At 40.0% G+C, this 18,168-nt stretch overlaps 1 protein-coding gene across 1 annotated transcript; it reads right to left on the bottom strand.

The window, feature by feature from the left end:
• Positions 1 to 310: 310 nt before the first annotated feature.
• Positions 311 to 16,671, bottom strand: lpcat3 (lysophosphatidylcholine acyltransferase 3). The gene is made up of 13 exons (XM_030750023.1): positions 16,542 to 16,671; positions 13,937 to 14,044; positions 11,594 to 11,700; positions 11,011 to 11,104; positions 10,873 to 10,910; positions 8,401 to 8,579; positions 8,137 to 8,245; positions 7,958 to 8,044; positions 7,500 to 7,663; positions 3,764 to 3,911; positions 3,278 to 3,433; positions 1,799 to 1,942; positions 311 to 1,682 (listed from the first exon to the last, which is right to left on the bottom strand). Exons 1-12 carry the CDS (start codon positions 16,624 to 16,626, stop codon positions 1,823 to 1,825), a joined length of 1,395 nt encoding a protein of 464 aa, XP_030605883.1. The 5' UTR covers positions 16,627 to 16,671; the 3' UTR covers positions 311 to 1,682; positions 1,799 to 1,822.
• Between the last annotated feature and the right edge of the window lie 1,497 nt (positions 16,672 to 18,168).

The raw sequence follows: 18,168 nt of genomic DNA, 5'->3' as shown, positions 1-18,168 counted from the left end.
GCTGTTGAACGCACATTGAGAGTGACTCAGACCTCAACACAGCAATTCATCTCATCACATTTATCCCCCACTCCACACACACACACCAGCTCCAGGGTTTGATGAGTAACACGAACTGCCCCGTGGTTTTTTTTATTTTTGGATCATTAATTTTACCATTTCACACTGTTCAAACCTCACATGTCCACACTGCAAAATGACGTCATGTCATCCCCTTTGCCCCCTATGAGGCACATGAAAGCACTCAAACACAAGAACTACACACAGAGCCAGTGCTTGAAAGCAGCATTTTATTGAACATTACAAAAAAAGTATTTAAAAAAAAAAAACCCAAAAACAAAATCACCCTCCTCATCCGCTTTGCCACTTACATCTATTGTTCCTTTCTACATCTTCTAGGAGTAAGGCATGAAAAAGTAGTCTCTTAAAATAGCAGTTCATGTCAATTAATCCCCCATGTCATGTATAAATATTACCAAAAATCTGGGCTGCTGTTACAGCGAGGTCCGTCCTCCCCATGTGTGTGTGCTGGCCTCAGTGGCGGAGGTCTTCCTCCAGCATACCATGGATCAGACATAAAACAGCCCCTCCTCCAGAAATAAAGAAAAGCTGGTATTCCCACAGTGGGATGGGGATCCTTCCACTTCAACATACCCTAGTAGGCTGGATCATCTCCCCGGCCCCCCAAATTTTACTTGTTCGCTTCCAGTTCAAAATAAGAAAATTCCTCAAACTTCCCCCAAGACAGCCTGTGGCCCCTCCTTTTCATACACACCAGAACACAAAAAGAACCAAAACAATTAACTGTAATGACTGTAAGGTTGTTCACTTTCACAACTGTGCATTTCAGTGAGGGGCTTGAATCAAGGCAGACACACAGAGGAGTAGCACGAACTGAACAAAGGGAGAGGAGGAGGAGATGTGGCCAGAAGAAAACCATCACTGAGGAAAGGCAGGAAATCTTAAATGTTTTCCAAAGCTACAAAAAGTTCGTTTTCATAAAACATGTTAACATTATAAAAATCAGACCCCCACCCCCACCCCCCAATATATCAAATCAAATTAAATCCAGAACAAATGTACTGTAAAAACATTCATTAATACAAGGCCATTTGGATTTGGGTGTTAGTGTACAGTGTGTGATTTTAGAGTGCTTGTATAACCACTGGCAGCTATTTAGGAAAAAGCCCTGATGATGATTACAATTACCATCAATCTCCTTCTGCAAAAAAAAAAAAAGAAAAAAAAAACTGTATGCATGTCATAGTATACCAAAAAGTGACACATTAAAATTCCTGTTCATTGTGGACATGGAACAAGAACAAAGAATAAAACACTGAGCCAAAAACACAGACTCTGAACCTGTAACTGGTGAGTGTGTGCAGTTCTGTGTGGACAGCATACCAATCTCAGAGTCCCACATGTGGGGACAAAAAAAAAAAAAGAAAAAGGAAATTGCTCCTGATTGGCTCACAATTACCTCCCTGTGGCACAATGGTAATTTCCTGTAAACATTTTTCCAAATGTTTATAAAAACGCCCTTCCTGCCTGAAACACAAAAATATATAGAAATTTATTTTTACATGGACATATATTACTAAAAGGCCTTAAAATATTTTCCGCTCTGCTCCTTGAAAGTCGCAGTTCCCTTCAGTGGATATTCAGTCTTAACATGGATGCACCTGGAGGGAAAAAAAATAAATAAATAAATAAAAAAAAGACATTTCAGTACTAAAACTCCATTCAGTCACCACTGAAATTGCATAACAAAAAAGCTAAACTTGTTTTTCTTTCTTACCAAGCCAAGTTGTAGTACCACATTTTAGTCCTGCTTCTTCTCCCTCTGCTCCTTTTTAGGCACCAGTGCCTTACGAAGGTATGGCATGATTAAAAAGGCTACTAGGAAGAATAAGTGACCACAGAAATAGACAGACGAATACACCTGAAGGACAAAAAACAAGGAGAGAGAAAGAGAACAGACAAATTATAATCGGCACGTGCAAATCTTAGTTTCTCTCTACCCCTCTAAATACCCGCCACTTTCTTCTCTCAACCCATCTGTGTAACACACAGCAAATCTTTCAATTTTCTAAATAAATACTTGATCTGCTTAGTTGGTGACCATTCTGTATTCCTTTAAGGCGCTATAGCAAAAAAAAAAAAAGATGAAAAGTCAATCCCATCAGTGTTTTAAGTGGCTTTTCTTTTCATTGAAATAGCAGGAGCGCTGACAGAGGCCTCCTGAAGAAAAAAAAAAAAAAAAAAAGAACACATGCAAGGTTGTCTGGCAAGCATAATAACTTAAGCGCCAATCATAGGATCATGAATTAGTGCAGTGATTTGGCATTTGATAAACCTTCAAGTTTACATGTCAATGTCCCTGTTCGCCTCTAGTCTGAGGTGCTCATTGTACAGCACACAACAAAAGGCGCAAAATGGCTCAAACTAAAATGATGCCTGTGTTACTCAAAAATGACCTTTCAGTGCAGCAGTTCATAAGAGACTGCTGCTGAAAAGCTTTAAAAAAAAAAAAAAAAAAGCAAATTAAAAAACCGTGACACCACAGGACTTTGTTTTCCTGATATCACACACAAGGGTCATCAGGGCATTTTAGATAATATTTCAGGTTTTTAACAGCTTGCTTTGTGAGGCTGACGTGGCTGTACTTTGATCCTACACAGAGCTTTGCATACCCTCATCTGAATGTTGTAGCAGTGTACCGTCACCAGAGGGTAGCGTCAAAAACCCACTGATTGCTCTTGTTTGCATAGGCAAATACCTACACCAGTGGGGCGTCCGCTACAGGTGGGCCACAGAACCACTGCAGGTAGGGTGTGGACAAATATGAAAAAAAAAATGAAGTGGAAATGATTTGAATAAATGTTATTTTTAAGACTTCACTGGTGCTATTGTGCTGATTTTACACACACACACACACACACACACACACACAGACACACACACACAGACACACACACACACACACACACAAAACTGAATGTGGACTGTTTTTTATTGTTAGGATTTATAAAACCGTGGCACCGTTATTAATATCTGTGGGTGTGAGGGGGGAACTTTTTTGGGCTTTTAACTCCGGCACGCCAAAAAGACAGCACCGTGAATCAGTAACTGCTTCTAGTTTCTGAAACTTCCTGTTTAGCGTGTGGCTAAAATGCAACAAAACCCATCACTCTACCGTAAGTGGTTGGGTCAGGGTTCCTTTTAAAGACAGAGGTGAAAGGAGGAATCAAGAGCGCTGTGTGGTTTTCAGAGCTACCTTGAGCCATTTGTCATAACTGAAGATGCAGAATGCCACTAGAGGATACCCCATGAAGAGCCAGTGGATAAACTGCTGGACTACATAGATGAGGGGGTAGAGTGCGCTGTTGGCCAGCTTCGTCAGCGTGGGACTGTCCCTTACTAATGCCTGGGCCTGTTACACAAACACAAACACATGTATGTGATATCAAGATAGAAGAATGAATATATAATAACCTGATATCAGTTATTCTCATCAGTAATGTGCATTTGATCAGCAGTATCATTGAATTCAACAACAAGAGTCAGTCCCCAAACAACAGTTTATAACAGAACTAATATCGTGGTTATCATCAATGCACGTTAAATGTTACAGTTTATATGAAGACGACAAAGCATAAGGATAGCTTCTGACAAAAGCAGCACAAAACTACATGTAAGAGACAAATCGCTACTTTCTGACTGAAACAGTTAAACCATCGCTGCACTGCGCCCTGTAACTGACCTGTCGCTCCACAGTGATGATGAAGAACTCCATGGAGAAGCACAAGATGTACCCGGAGTGAAGGCCGTGCCAAATCGATAAAAAGAAGAGCGTGGCCACGTGAGATAAAGTCTTATTGCCCAGGAACTTCAACCGCTTGAACACATGTCTAAAAGAAGAAGGAAAATTTAATTAAAAAAAAAAAAAAAAAAAAAAAAAGATTGAGTGGGCTATATCTACAAACACAAATGAAATAATTTGGGAATCAGACACTCAGGTTCATGATTTCTACCACATGATCCCAAGTTAATTTTTGTTGCCATCACTGGAGTTACAACTACTTTGCTTTAGTTCATCCGTTTCAACACATTTTATGAAACTACACTTTATTTTTAAAATGATTGCATACAATATTTGGTTTACACTGATTTACACAAGTTATATTAAATTACTTTTTTCTGTCTTTTGAGTTTTCCATCTGCTGCTCCAGTCTTTCCTGGTTAGACAAAGGAGGAGACCGAGGGTGGAGCTGGTTAAAGTAGAGGAACCTTTACAGGCGGACCAAACCACCTGCTGCTGATCTCCTGCTGCTTTTACCCCAAAACCATCTCTATGGTTTACAGAGAATGGCTGCCTGGTCTGAAGAGTCAATTTCTGATGCAACACTCGGATGGTAGGGTCAGAATATGGCAAAAAATAAAATTACAGCGTGGACCTACCCTGTCATGTATTAATAGGTCAGATGGTGGTGGTGGTGCAATGGTGTGAGATATTTCTGTCACACTTTGAGCCTGTTGGTACCAACTGAGCATCATTTCAACACCACAGCCTGCCTGTCCATCCCTTTATGACCGCAGGGTCCCCCGTGTTCTGATGGCTGCTTCCAGCAGAATAACACACCATGTCACAAAGCTCAAATCATGTCAAACTGGTTTCTTGACCATGACAGTGAGCTAATTATATTCAAATGACCTCCACAGTCACCAGATCTGAGTCCCATAGAGCACCTTTGGGATGGAACGGGAGATTCAGATCACAGATGTGCAGCCAACAAATCTGCACCCATGTGTGACGCCATCATATGGACCAAAATCTGAGGTATGTTTCCAGCAACTTGTTGAATCTATATCAAGAATTAAGGCAGTTCTGAAGGCAAAAGTGGGTTCAACCTGGTCATAGCAAAGTGTACCTAACAATATGGCCAGTGAGTATAGGTTGAGTTCGCTCTCATTTTTTCTTGCTTTAATAAAAGCTTCAATTTTCAGTAGTGTTTTGTTTAACCTCTTTTAAGGGGACAACGTATTTCTTAAAACATTTTATTTCACACCCTGTGTTAGACTGGTGACCTGTCCGGGGTGTACCCCATCTCTCGCCCTTTCACAGCTGGGATAGGCTCCACCACCCCAGCACCTCTAAATTGAATAAGAAGTCAAGAAAATCTACGGAGCTCATTTCCATTCTTTTCCCAGCAGAACAAACAAGCTTCCATAAAGAAGTTAAGAGTTATGGATAATCTTTAACCACAAATCCAGGCTGCCAAAAGCACTCAATGCATCAGCTGTCTCGGTGGCAAAGAAGTCACTCACCTTGTATTTGTTGTTGCATAGCAACTGAGTTATTAAAACATATCAATTTAACATCCTGGATGTACTAAATATATCAGTGAACCAGCCTGTAGTGATATAACAACTCAGACAAATGCATACAATGTGTTTTCAATCCCCAAAGTAGAGTTTCTTTCTGCACACTGGTGAGGAGCTGCAGTGTTAGCTGAACAGAACGGGGCCAGACAACAGGGTACATGAGGTACTGCTGCTTAAAAGCCTGGACAGCCGGTCCTTCAGCCCGATGAGTTAAAAAGTTATTAAAAGGCTTTGAAAGCTCACCAAGTCTAGACTTAGTGTAGGAGTCCAGTAACTGGCAACAGTGATGTTAACTGAAGCGCGATGATCACTGCTGTGAGCGACAAGGATTGCACAGGAAGCTGAACACCAAAACTGAGAACCAAACACTTTAAACAAAAATCCAAATATATGAATGTTCAGGTACAACAAATGGTTCTATCGCTAATTTCTTTCCCCCTCACAACACCTGTACAGAGGGTGAACTTATTGTTTTAAACTTTATTAAGACTTAAAGGTGAATTATTGGAGCCATGTCCTGACACAAGTAGCTGTAGCTGCTAGCCGTCTGCTAGCCTCAGCCTTTCATGCCTGTACGCTGTGTGGTTAACGGTTCTAAAAGACTGCCCAAGAAGTGTGTGCTTCAGTTTAGGGGACTGAAATTATAGCATTTTATGAGTCTCAGTCTGAGTGATGCAGCAATACACTTTATGAATGCAAACCTGCTAGTTTTAGCTGATAAATTTGGATTCCATAGTCTCACCCAAAATGGCAAGAGCCAAATTGTTAAACTCTGAGGCTTCAGTTTGGTGCTTCACAAACCAATAGATGATGTCACAGCAGCTACGGTCATCTTGTGCATACAATCTATGGGACAGTAAAACACTTGTAGGCTTCCAAAACAGGAGGAATGCCTAGCAAGGCAAAAATATGCCTGTCGCACTGTATTAACCCTGTTTGTTGTCACATAAAAAACAAAGATTTAATAATTATCTGACCTCCAGGAGTTGATCTCTGCATAATGTCTTAATATGGAGAATAACCATTTCAGTTTTGATTGGCTTCAGCTCATAATCACGTGACCTTGTTTCACCATCTTTACACTGATTATTCAGCAGCCAATATTCATACACCAGTAATGGATTGAAACTCTAATCAGCATTTTATTTTGAAAATTTTCTGGAGATTTTTTATTTTATTTTTTTTAATTTGTGTTGAATTGCAATCTAAACTTGACATAACGTGGCAGGCTTTTTACCTACTAGTGTGGCCCTTCTGAATCTGAACACTCAACATATGTTCAGATGACACTTATACACAACACTGAACTTTTCACCTCCATTTCCCCAGTGGTTTCTGACTCACTGCATTTTGCATGAATTTAAATGCATAACACTAATCAACACATCAGTATAACACAGCATCACACGAACCAATGCATCTGTACCCATTTATTATTAAAACTGCTCGTGTGTGCCAGGGGTAACTCAGATGTTGTGCAGTTTGGGCTAAAAATAAAGCTTCCTTTGTAGGTTAAACAGTGAGACCAGTTAAGTGTCTGGCCTGTGATACATCTACAAAATGCCTGGAAGCACTCTATCAACTAGTTCCAATATCACTCCCGCCTATGCCCTAATTGACTTTATTAGTTACATTTCTGCATCCTAGCCACTTTAATTTCCATTTGAGCCAGTTCCTGCTGCCACTCTACATCTGAAGCAGTTTTGTAGAGTAGAAAGTGAAAGTAAGCGTGGGTCGTTAATGCACTGAACTGAAATGGACCATGTAATAAACTGTGTGTTCAGTAAATTGCTTTGCTCACTGTGGCTGTTGTAAAATTGTCACATGTTCAAAGAATTTTATGCATGAATCTTCTGCAGGGAAACTGTCAATAATTATCCATAATTGCTAACTTTTTAAAAATCCTCTCAAAAATCCCTTTACCCCCCTCTGTGATGATTCCTTTAACTGCAGATAGAGGCCTAGGTATTTTTTGTGACAGACTGGCACATATGCATATTAGATTAGACTGTTGTGCCTCTCTCCCTGTTATCATCTCAGCAAATATTTAACTTTTATAATGAGGCTTTGCAGACGAACCGGAGAACAGCTCAGATTTCAGACTCTACACTGACCTGGCAGCCCAGGCGTTTGTGTTGATGTTAAAAGAAGCAATGGTTCCTCCAAAGAGCGGCGTAGTTTCAAAGAGCCACACCTTCATATTGGCACAGGCATCCCACTGGTGCTTACCGTCCACCAGTCCATTGTACCCCAATCCAGATAATATACACACACCCTCCTGTAACACATAAAACACACACTTTACCAGGTCATGTAAGAGCCCACCATGAACCACACAAACATCATTAACTGGGCTTTCCTTATTCATTTAAGCCGATTGAGGCGTGCCTTAAAAAAAAAATTATGCTTGTATGAGTGCATGCAAAGAGTGGTTTTCTACTGGTGATGCTGCTAACAGCTTGTACTGTATGTAAATGCAGTTTCACATTAATGAGGCTTGTTTTAGGAACCAATTTAGTAACTTTTAGTTGTTCGCAATGATGCACTTCTTGAAGTTAAAGAGACTACTTACCGCTATAACCCAACAGCTGACATATTTATACAAAATGACTTTGCCCCACAGCAGAATAAACACACAGCGATACCAGAATGGTTGCACCTGTGGAAATAGTTTTACAATTAGGACATTTTTTAAAAAAAAAAAAAAAATCATTTTTCTTGTTTATATAGTGAAGCTATTGCTGTTCTCACCTCATACTCATCTGTTAAATAGTAGCTGTCTGGGTAATGAGGACTAAATATCGCATATATGACCAGGCAGAGAAAACCCAGAGCAAACCTCTTCATAGCTGGTATGACACTGAAAAAAAAATAAGGAGATATAAAGAGACTTTAATAATGTTGCCTGAAGGGCCGTGACACTGGGAAGTCACCTTTTCTCTTTAAAAGAGATCTAATAAAGATCACTGATCATCCCATTTTTCTTTACATGTCTCATGATTGTGTCACTCTTACCTGTTGGGAACTTTTCCAGGGCAGTCGGTGAGCTCCCTCGCCACAAGTCTTTGGTAGCTGCGCAGTGTAAACTGGGGACCCACAAGAAAGCCTCCATAGAAGTAGGAGAAGCCGGACACCTCGAGCAGCGAGGGCACAGACGGCAGGGCCGCCGCCTTCTGCTCTGAACTCAGCTTGGACTGGAATTTAAAGATGTGGAAAGTAAGCAAGAGGGAAAAAACAAATGGACATAAAAGATTTAGGATACAGGCTGGAAGAAATATGTAACCTTTCCAATAAAAGCAGAAACTAAAGGGACTAAAAGACAAATGTGGCTTCACTAAATACTCATTAACTGACATTTAACTGAGGGCTGTAAACAGTGTACTTATGTATGACCTTCAGCATTCAGCTGCAGCACCGAGTAATAATGTCAACGAGAGAATATTTATAGGTGTCTATACAGATAAGAGATAAAACTAAGTGAAAAGCAAAGAACCTCAGATTAGAAAGAGAGACAGCAGTGTGAGTAATCAACAGCGTCAGTCATAGATGTGCCAGGAAACCAAACTAAGCAAAGGAATGAAGAAACGTTAACGTCTATTGTTAGAAAGATTAACACGGATAGACTAGTTAGGTGAAGTCAGTGACAGCAATGAATGGGAGACGCCTTAACGCGGCTGGTGCAACATGAATAAAACCACTGTACAGCCTTTACACTGCTGTAGCAAACAGAGTGCCTGTGCTGACAGACATAAAGCAGAGGAGGCAAAGAAGAAGGTCAGACCAGATCCTCACAAGCATAAAGATTTCTTATTATGCTGCTTTGAGCCACCGGTAGACCTGCTGTCAGTGGTTTACGTTCACACCGTTTGAGAAGTTGAACAGGAATATGTGCTTCCGGCTACACAGCGCTATGCAGTGCCTGAGGCCGTCCAGCTACCATATTGTTACATTCCTCAGTTACAATTGTTTGTTTTGCAATTACTCATCATATAGCCGAGTACATCGTGGACGCCTAGTGCCCATTATGCCTCTTTCAAGTCCTGCTGGATTCTGCCTAAAGCGCATGAGTCCACTGTAGTGTAGCATCATGAAAATGACATCGAGTTCACCCTCTGATGATAAAAGCTACATCACTCGTGGAAACCATAACACTGGCGTAACTGTGCGCTACTGTGTGTTAGCATTATTTCTCTATACATCTGTTTGAAAAATGTGTATAGATCTGAAGCTATTAACCCACTTACTGATTAGTTAAAACACTTCCTTTGGTGCTCCCAACAGTTCAAAACTTAATTTATTACATTCACTATTGTAGACAACAATAGTGAGTGACTACTTCATATTTTCATCCTAATCATTTATTAACTGACAAAATGTAGTCACGTGAAACTACAGTCACCCTTACTGCTTCTATGGGAATTTAGAGGGCAAGCAGCAGCCAGGTGCTGCTAATCAAATGCACTTATTAACTAAACCAGTAAGTGTGACCATCTCTATAAAAGCAGGCATTTAAGCTGCTTGCTGGTCTGGAGCATTCAGGTGTGTGTTAATAATGCATCAATCTTCCCAGGAGTTGATGCCCTAGCAAATTCACCCCAAGGTCAGACGATACATTGAACAGGGAAACTCCAAAAAACAAAAGACAAAACAAAAAAAACAAAACAAACAGGTACTCTATCTCAGACTCTACAGTTAGCATGTTAAAATGTTAAAGTTGAGAAAAGAAACCAAACAAGTATGGCCTGTTTGGGCAGGCCTCTTCTCTCTTAAAGGAACACGGCAGAACGGCTTAGGCTTGCAAAGTTGCATCTGAACAAACCCCAAGACTTCTGGAACAATGTCCTTTGGACAGATGAGACCAAAGGGGTGAATATTTGGCCACAATGCACAGGAAACCCAATCACAGCATATCAGCACAAACACCTCATACCAACTGGCAAACACAGCGGTGGAGGGGGGGTGATGATTTGGGTTTGTTTTGCAACCACAGGTCCTGAGCACCTTGAAGTCACTGAGTCGACCATGAATTACTCTGTATACCAAAGTACTCTTGAGTCTAATGTGAGGCCATCAGTCTGGCAGTTATAGCTTGGCCAAAATTGGGCCATGCAATAGCACAATGATCCCAAGCAGGAAATCTACAACAGAATGACTGAAAGGGGGGAAAAAATAAATAAAGTATCACGGTGCTGCAATGTCCCAGTCCAAGTTCAGACCTCAACCCTGTGGTGGTGATGAAATGCTGTGGTGCGACCTTATGAAAGCCGTGCATAAATAAATGCATGCAAACCTCAAGGAACTGAAGCAACTTTGTGAAAGACACCGTGGCAAAAAAATTCAGATGAGAGAGACTGATTAAGTCTTACATTGTTGGTAATTAACTTTTTATACAAACCAGAAATGAGTTATAAGATCTACCAAAGATAAATCTTAAAGCGTGGGAACAAAACATATTGTGGACAAAAGCATAAGAGGGCGATAACTCACTGGTTCTTTCCCACCGTCATAGTAATCAAATGACAAACCTGCAATCAGAAAACACAAATGTTGAGACTATGACAAGGAGATTATGTCAAATCAACAGCAAAATAAATGAAAAACAATTACCGAGCTACATCAACTCACCAATAAGTTTAAGTGTGAGGACACAGTGAGGCATAGTCCACTTGATGTCATACTCCTCTGTGGCTGTGTAATAATACCCCGCCAGCAGGTACAACTGCAGGAAGATGACATAAATGGATCAAATATTGTGTAGGCAGCTTTTTTTTATCAGTTATAGAAAACTTGAGGAAACAGAAGTGGCCACAATAATTCACAGGAAGCTGCTTGAAGTATGAAAAACTGGAGTTGGTCCAAGTCTTTCATAAAAACGTACTTGTAAGTTTTGCAGCCTATGGGCACTTAAATAAAAAAAAAAAAAAAAAAAAAAACTGGCTCTTTCACAGGAAGCATGTGATTGTGTTGTAAGATTACAGGCCTCTTTTAGTACATGGGACAAACAGCACTTAGGCATTAACAAGGTAAAGAAATAGACCAGAAAATGCAGATACAGAAATCACATTTAAGACTTTGCAGATCAACTGGCAGGCAGTAAACTGCAGTAAACGTGACCTATGGATAAAGGAGGGGCCACTGCTATAAAGCAAGCCTGAATCACAACATGGTACATGCAAGAAAAACAGGGGTAAAGACATAAACACCTCACCATTTGAAAGGTAAAGCTGCTCAGGACAGTTGTTACCGTCCTTCCCATGAGCCTCAGCATCAGAAATTGGACAAGGACACATACTACGGAGTGATAGAGCTGAGGGCCTGGAAAAAGAGATGGACATAGTGGGTGGGTGGGTGGGGTGTAGTCAAGTGTAACATGACAACACCATTTTTCCTCTAGAGTTGAGAATTGGCAGAGACAAAGACAGGACAACAAGGCAAAGACATGACAACATCTGACTTGAAATGAACTCAAGGAGAAAGATCAAGCAACAGACCTGCTGTAAAATCCAAGTGCAGCAACAATAAAATAAAGAAAAGAGAAAAATCAATGTTGGCAGTTTGTTTACCACTACAGCATACCGCTCTCCCAAGAGCAAGCACAAAAGCCACTCATTTTCTTTGTCTACAGCAGTGCTTCTCAAAATTGAGGGGCAGGCCCCACTGGTGGTGCATATGGCCTACCCTACTGTGCAGGAGGGGGTGAGGATGACCAGAAGAAAAATAGACAGTGAAACTAAATAAAAATAAACAAGAGTTTGCTGCTGGAATTGGCAATTCTGACCTGTTTTTGGTCTTTTATGTGTGATGTTATTGTACAGCACTTTGGTCAGCCCTGTTGTTTTTAAAAGTGCTTTATAAATAAAGTGGTATGGTATGGTATGGTATGTCAACCTGGATTCTTTCTTAGTGTTGTTTATGAATATTGTAGTGGCTGAGGCATAAACTCTACGCTTCTCAAAGTGGATGTGCCAGAAAAGGTACACTTCTTAGTACTGCTACAACTTTGGCATTTAGTCTGGGTAAGTTTACTGTAGAGCTAAAACAATAAGTTGCTTATTAGCTGTCTGAAAATTAATCAGAAACTGATATATAGTATAAAACATTCTTGTTATATTACATAATGAAATACTTTATAAATACTTTATAAAAAACTTACTATTTTATAAAGGTAAAGAAAAGCATCATATATTTATATTTCAGCGTTTTGAACTGGAAAATATTTGGCATTTTTGGTTGGAAAATGGATAATTAATTCTTGCCCACTAACTGATTAATTTAATTTCTGTTAACTGACAGGAACACCTGAGAAAAATCATCTTAAGCTCTGAAAAGGTTTTTATCCACTTAGTGCACCGCGGGGTAAGCACAAGCAGCAAAGTTGGGTTAAATACATGAAAATAACCTTCTGTTGTAATCGAAGGGTTCCGCGTTTTACTTCCTTGTGGCTCGACAAAACTTGATGATTCATCCATAAAAGTTTCAGTGTGGTTTTCAGAGACATTCAAAGCACTGCATTTAAAACTAAGTGAGGCAAAAGTGCTTTCTGTTCAAGTCCAGCGTCTCCATTTTCTTTCTCTTTTGTTTGTTTGTTTTGTTTTGGGGTTTTTTGGGGGTTTTTGGGAGGGGGGGGGGGGGGTCAAAGTGTCTACATGCTTAGAAATAAGTTTAGATAGCTGCTAATTTAAGGAGCATTTTAACAGCAGTAGCAACATGCACGTCTCTGATGTTATCTCACAGAGCACGAAATAAGAGAAGGGTTCAAGTTTCTGAATCATTCTGATAGCAGCCAATCATGATTTGCACATACGGGGAACTCATCATGCAAGTGAATGTAACCCCTCTAATACGGTTAATTAAAAACATTTTGTATATTCAACATGTCACTAACTTTCAAAAACACTGCAAAATGCATTGTTTAAAAATGTGAATGCAAACTTATGACTTAAGCCTGGAGGTGCAACACTTAGTCAATTCACATTAATCTGCAACTATTTTCATAATTTGTTCATCATTTATTCCCCTTTTCCCACAATGCTAAACATTTATGGTTTCAGCTTCTCAAATGTAAGGATTTGTTGCTTTTCTTTGTCTTACATTTTAGCAGAATTGCACTGGATTTTGGTGTTTTGGCCGTTAAAAAAAAAATTATTTATTTATTTATTTTTTTAAATCCTGACAACCCGACAATGTGTTGAGAACCTTATTAAACTTCAAAATTCTGACTTCATCCATCCTGAGGTTGTTTGACATTTGTTATGAGTACACACAAGAAAAATGCAGGAAAAATCGCTAAAGTTAAGAAGGAATTAGATGATTGTCAGTGATTTAAGAAGAACAGTGCAGAATTCAAAATCAGGTTTAAAAAAAAAAAAAAAAACTCTCTGCAAAGAAAACACAATTGAGTGGCTGGTTAGATGTAAAGATACAGAAAACACATTTGGGTGAATAACAGCAAATGTAAATATGTTATGCTTTTACAATAAAAATCAGACAGACAGATGCATAAAATATAGGATTAGCAGAAGTCATTCCACACTTGCATACTTCCTCTCACCAAAATTGAACGCTGCAAGAGCCAATCCAGAAAACGTGTGGAACAAATGGATAACTGTGGCAGGCTGGTAGAACAAGAACCACCGGTCCACCAGAGCAAAGGGATACCCTGCAGCCAAGGAGAAACAAAGGAAAATATGTTAATGAGAGCTACAGTGTGTTTCTTCATATCAGCTGAGAGGGCTACTTTTGGTATCTCCTGGTATCAGCAGCGCTGACCTTCTTGGTTAAACAGATGATGTAAAGTAGCACAACACCGGCGGGTAGGTGTGCTGTGCGGCGCTGCTATAAGTCAGGCATCTCAAGGAGAAAGATAACCTCGACAGTGAAAGATTGGGAAAATTCTTTTACATGGTGTGAACCATTTTGAGGTAATGAAAGCTACTGAGAGGTATTTATATGATATAAATCTGAAATATAAAGTGCTGCAAACTAACGAATTTCCAAGTTGAAGCGTACTGTCTGCATCTGAAGGTATTTAACAGCAGCAAACCACCGTTTGAGTCAGCTGTATCTTCTTAGATGAGAGGATCAAGTCCAGCTTTCAACAACAAAAGAGTCTGAAACTTAAGCTCTTTACAACTTCAACTCTTGCAAAAGTATCAGTAGATACCAAGGCACAGTCAACACATCCTTGTGTATCCATCCATCCATCCACTTTCTTAACTCCTTGTCCTTGTTCAGGATTGTGGATCCTATTCAAGCCATCATGGGGCAAGAGGCAGGGAATAGGGATACCCTGGATGGGTCGCCAGTCTATCGCAGGACTAGCACAGAGACCCACAACCATTAACAGGCACAGGGAGAACACGCAAACACCACACAAAAAAAGTTCCAAGAACCCAGACCTCCTTGCACCACACTACTGTGCCACTCTTGACATCAACTGTATAAAAAGGATGTATGCAGACTTACAGCCTGAGCCAGACTCCTGGCTGAAAAAACAGGTCCGACTGCAGAGGTCTAGTAAATAACTCAGATTTCACCTGCTCTGCCAGCTCAATAGTTTCAAGTCATACTGAAAACATAATGGCCATCCATCCATAACTGCAGCACAGCTTTGCTAGGTTAGAGAAACATTGGCTTGCAGAGTCTAGTGGTTTAAAAGTTTAAAAATTAAACTACATATTACTGATCTGCTTAACCCAAAAGTCTCCAGGAGGACCAAAAAGGGCTTGGGGCCATGTGCCACAGACAGGGTAAGGAAGTCAGAAAGCATTGAGAGACAGATTAGGACTTTTTTTTTTTTCCCCATGGATTTGTAGATATTAGAAAAGTATGGAATAACGCCAGCTTTATCCTTTAAAACTTTTGCAATCCAAAGAATCAGGTGTAAAGCCGCTGAATCCCTTGGATGCAGACTCCTACAAGCTTCAAGTAGAAACCAAAAGCACCAATAATAACTTTATAACTGTTGATCAGCATTTTTAATTTTGAAGTTACTTGACCTAAAATCAGACAAATGTATGCACAAGAGAGGAAAAAAGATAAAGTAAATTTGTGGTAATGGGCAGCCGTTACTATTGAACTACAATATTATGTAACACACATGAAGCAACACGGGGAAAAGGACCATGCAACAGGTTGAGTAAAGGGTTTCCTGCATTCACCAAACAAAGTTTCATCTGAATAGCCCTGTTCAGTCTATAGCACGGTTGGAGTCAGGCGAGGGGAAACAGACGTGTCCATGTGTTGGAGCAAAGTTCAGACAGGACAGCGTGGAGCACCCTCCCCCACCCCATTCACACACCCACACAGAGCTTCTTTTGGTGAGAAACCACACTGACATTCTGTAGTCCTCAATGCCCCACCCACCCCAATCAACTGTAGCAAGTTAAGTTTGAACCCACAACAGCCAGAAAGTGCCATAAAGAGAAAACCAGCCAAAATGTCCTCACAATCCCAAGCTTTATAACTGGCCTTCACAAGGACAGCTACATATGAACACACACAGAGTGCTGTCAGTCATACTCTACAGTACTAAAGTAGTGCCCTGTGTTACTTCCAGAACAATAAACCAGCAAATATAATATAAAGTTAAACCCCCTCCTCAGGGTGAGGAGGGGGTTATAGAGCTGAATTAGATAGTTTAACCCCCCCTCTGCACAGCTATGTGTGGGAAAAGGGGAATAGGGGGGCATATTTTTGGCAGCCTGTTCTTCTCCCTCCCAATAACACTGCAGCTATTATTTTCACCCCAACCCCATTCTCATACAGCAACATGCAGGCCACGCACAGCTCCATAAAAGTGCAGGAGGATGCATTTTGCTGCACCCTTCTAGCCTATTCATTCAGTCAGAGAGTCCAAACAGTTGGAAAATGAAAGCAGTCACATGTTAGCCGCTGGTGGTTTGGCAGCAAACTACTCTGCCGGTGTGAGCGCCCGGAAAATAAAGCTGCTGTCTGGGGGACAGCCTGAGATTTAAAAATAAAGATAATGTTTTCGCTACCAACACCAACAGCCCAGCAGATAACTGGTCAGAGCTCAGTGAGCGTTTTGTTAGCTGAAACTATTCAACAGGAGCACTCACACCTGTCGCACAGGTGGGTGCGACGTCCTCTAGCAACCGCAACAACCTGTAACTGAATCACGAGTAGAAACTCACCGATTAAAATAGATAAAAGGAGTCGAATCGCTGGTTCCGGGGAACCTAAAGACTCCGACAGTTGCTCCAGCAAGGGGGCCGCCATCTTTTTTGTGGGCGGAATCGTCTGCTCGCCACGTTCAGAGAGCTGTGCAGGCGGCAGGTATCAACTTTTTAAAGGCTCCTCCAAATGTGCGCAAACCCCTCCTCTCTTTACCTCCCCCTTTAAGCCGATCCAAAAATAATGATGTCAATTTTTTTTCTTTTTTCTTGTTTTTGTTACGTATTAAGATACATTGACTTTATCACAAAGGTTGGGCAGTTCTTTTGCTGCAGCAGTTGAATAAAATACCTTAAATAAGCACTGAAAAGAGCCAAATGCAGCATCACCAATTAATGAGGTGAAAACTATTCTGAAATAAAAAAAATATATAGTAAAGTAAGATAGGCATTAATTTAGTAATAATATAATATATAATAAAGTAAAATGTCAAAATCAGCAAAACAAAAATAATGCTAAATGAACTAAAAGCATTTTAGCTTTTGTAGCTGTAACAGTGCAAGTTTCAAATAATCGTTATTATATTATTATAAACAAATATTTATGGTTCACAGTCCTCGATTTTTTTAAACGGTTTAAAGAATTCACAGTAGTATAATATTCCAGTATCCAAAAGAAAAAAATATGGGAAATAATCACATATTAGTCCATTACATCTCTAACTTTTTAATGTGTGCTGTTCTCTTTTATGGAAGATGTAGAGAGTCTTTAACCACAAGTGTACACATATAAACAAAAAGAAAAACTGCAAATATTTATGACATTGTTTTTCATTTGCTATACAAATATAATGTAATATTAACACTGAATATATTTTATTTCCTTTTTTAAATATCACATTTCTGCGACCTGGTAGGCCTGTACAAGCCCATATTTTCATTCCTACTATTTGTGTTGCACTGTATTTGTTTATACTTGACCTAATGCACATATCTTTTGTTGTTGTTGGATTAAAAAGCTGGGTTAAAAATAATCACTAAAAGTTGGACCCCTGTAGCAACACAAAGCGATGCAACACACCTGTTTACTAGTGCATAAAGATAAACCCTTCTCACAACCAGCCAAAGCAGATGAGATGGTATGGTGGTGTAAGTGTGCCCCCATGTGGCGAAATAAAGGAACATAAAGAGACGCTCTAAACAGGAATATTAAAACACTGCTCTTTTACTAGCCCAATAATTTATATTCCAGTTTGCTCAGTTAAACAGTAAAATTAAAAATAATCCATATTTACTTCAAATGGACAACAGTGTCATTATACGTGCATTGGAGGCTTCAGTTCAAGTTCAATAAAACCATAACATCAGCTTTCATGACTGTATGATATACTCGCTGGCCACTTCATTAGGTACATCTGTTTAACTCCTCATTCACGCGAATATCTAATTAACCAATCTCATGGCAGCAACCCGATTCATTTAGGCATATACACATTGTCATGACATCCTGCTGAAGTTCAGAGTGAGCATCAGAGTGGGGAAGAAGGGTGATTTAAGTTTAGCTCAAACATGGCATGGTTGCTGGTGTCAGATGGGCTGATGGGAGTATTTCAGAATCTGCTGATCTACTGGGATCTTCCCACACAAC

Source organism: Archocentrus centrarchus, chromosome 16 (genome assembly GCF_007364275.1).
Source record: "Archocentrus centrarchus isolate MPI-CPG fArcCen1 chromosome 16, fArcCen1, whole genome shotgun sequence".
Taxonomy (NCBI): domain Eukaryota; kingdom Metazoa; phylum Chordata; class Actinopteri; order Cichliformes; family Cichlidae; genus Archocentrus; species Archocentrus centrarchus.
The sequence above is the reverse complement of the archived record's forward strand: the minus strand, read 5'-3'. Positions and strand labels throughout refer to the sequence as shown.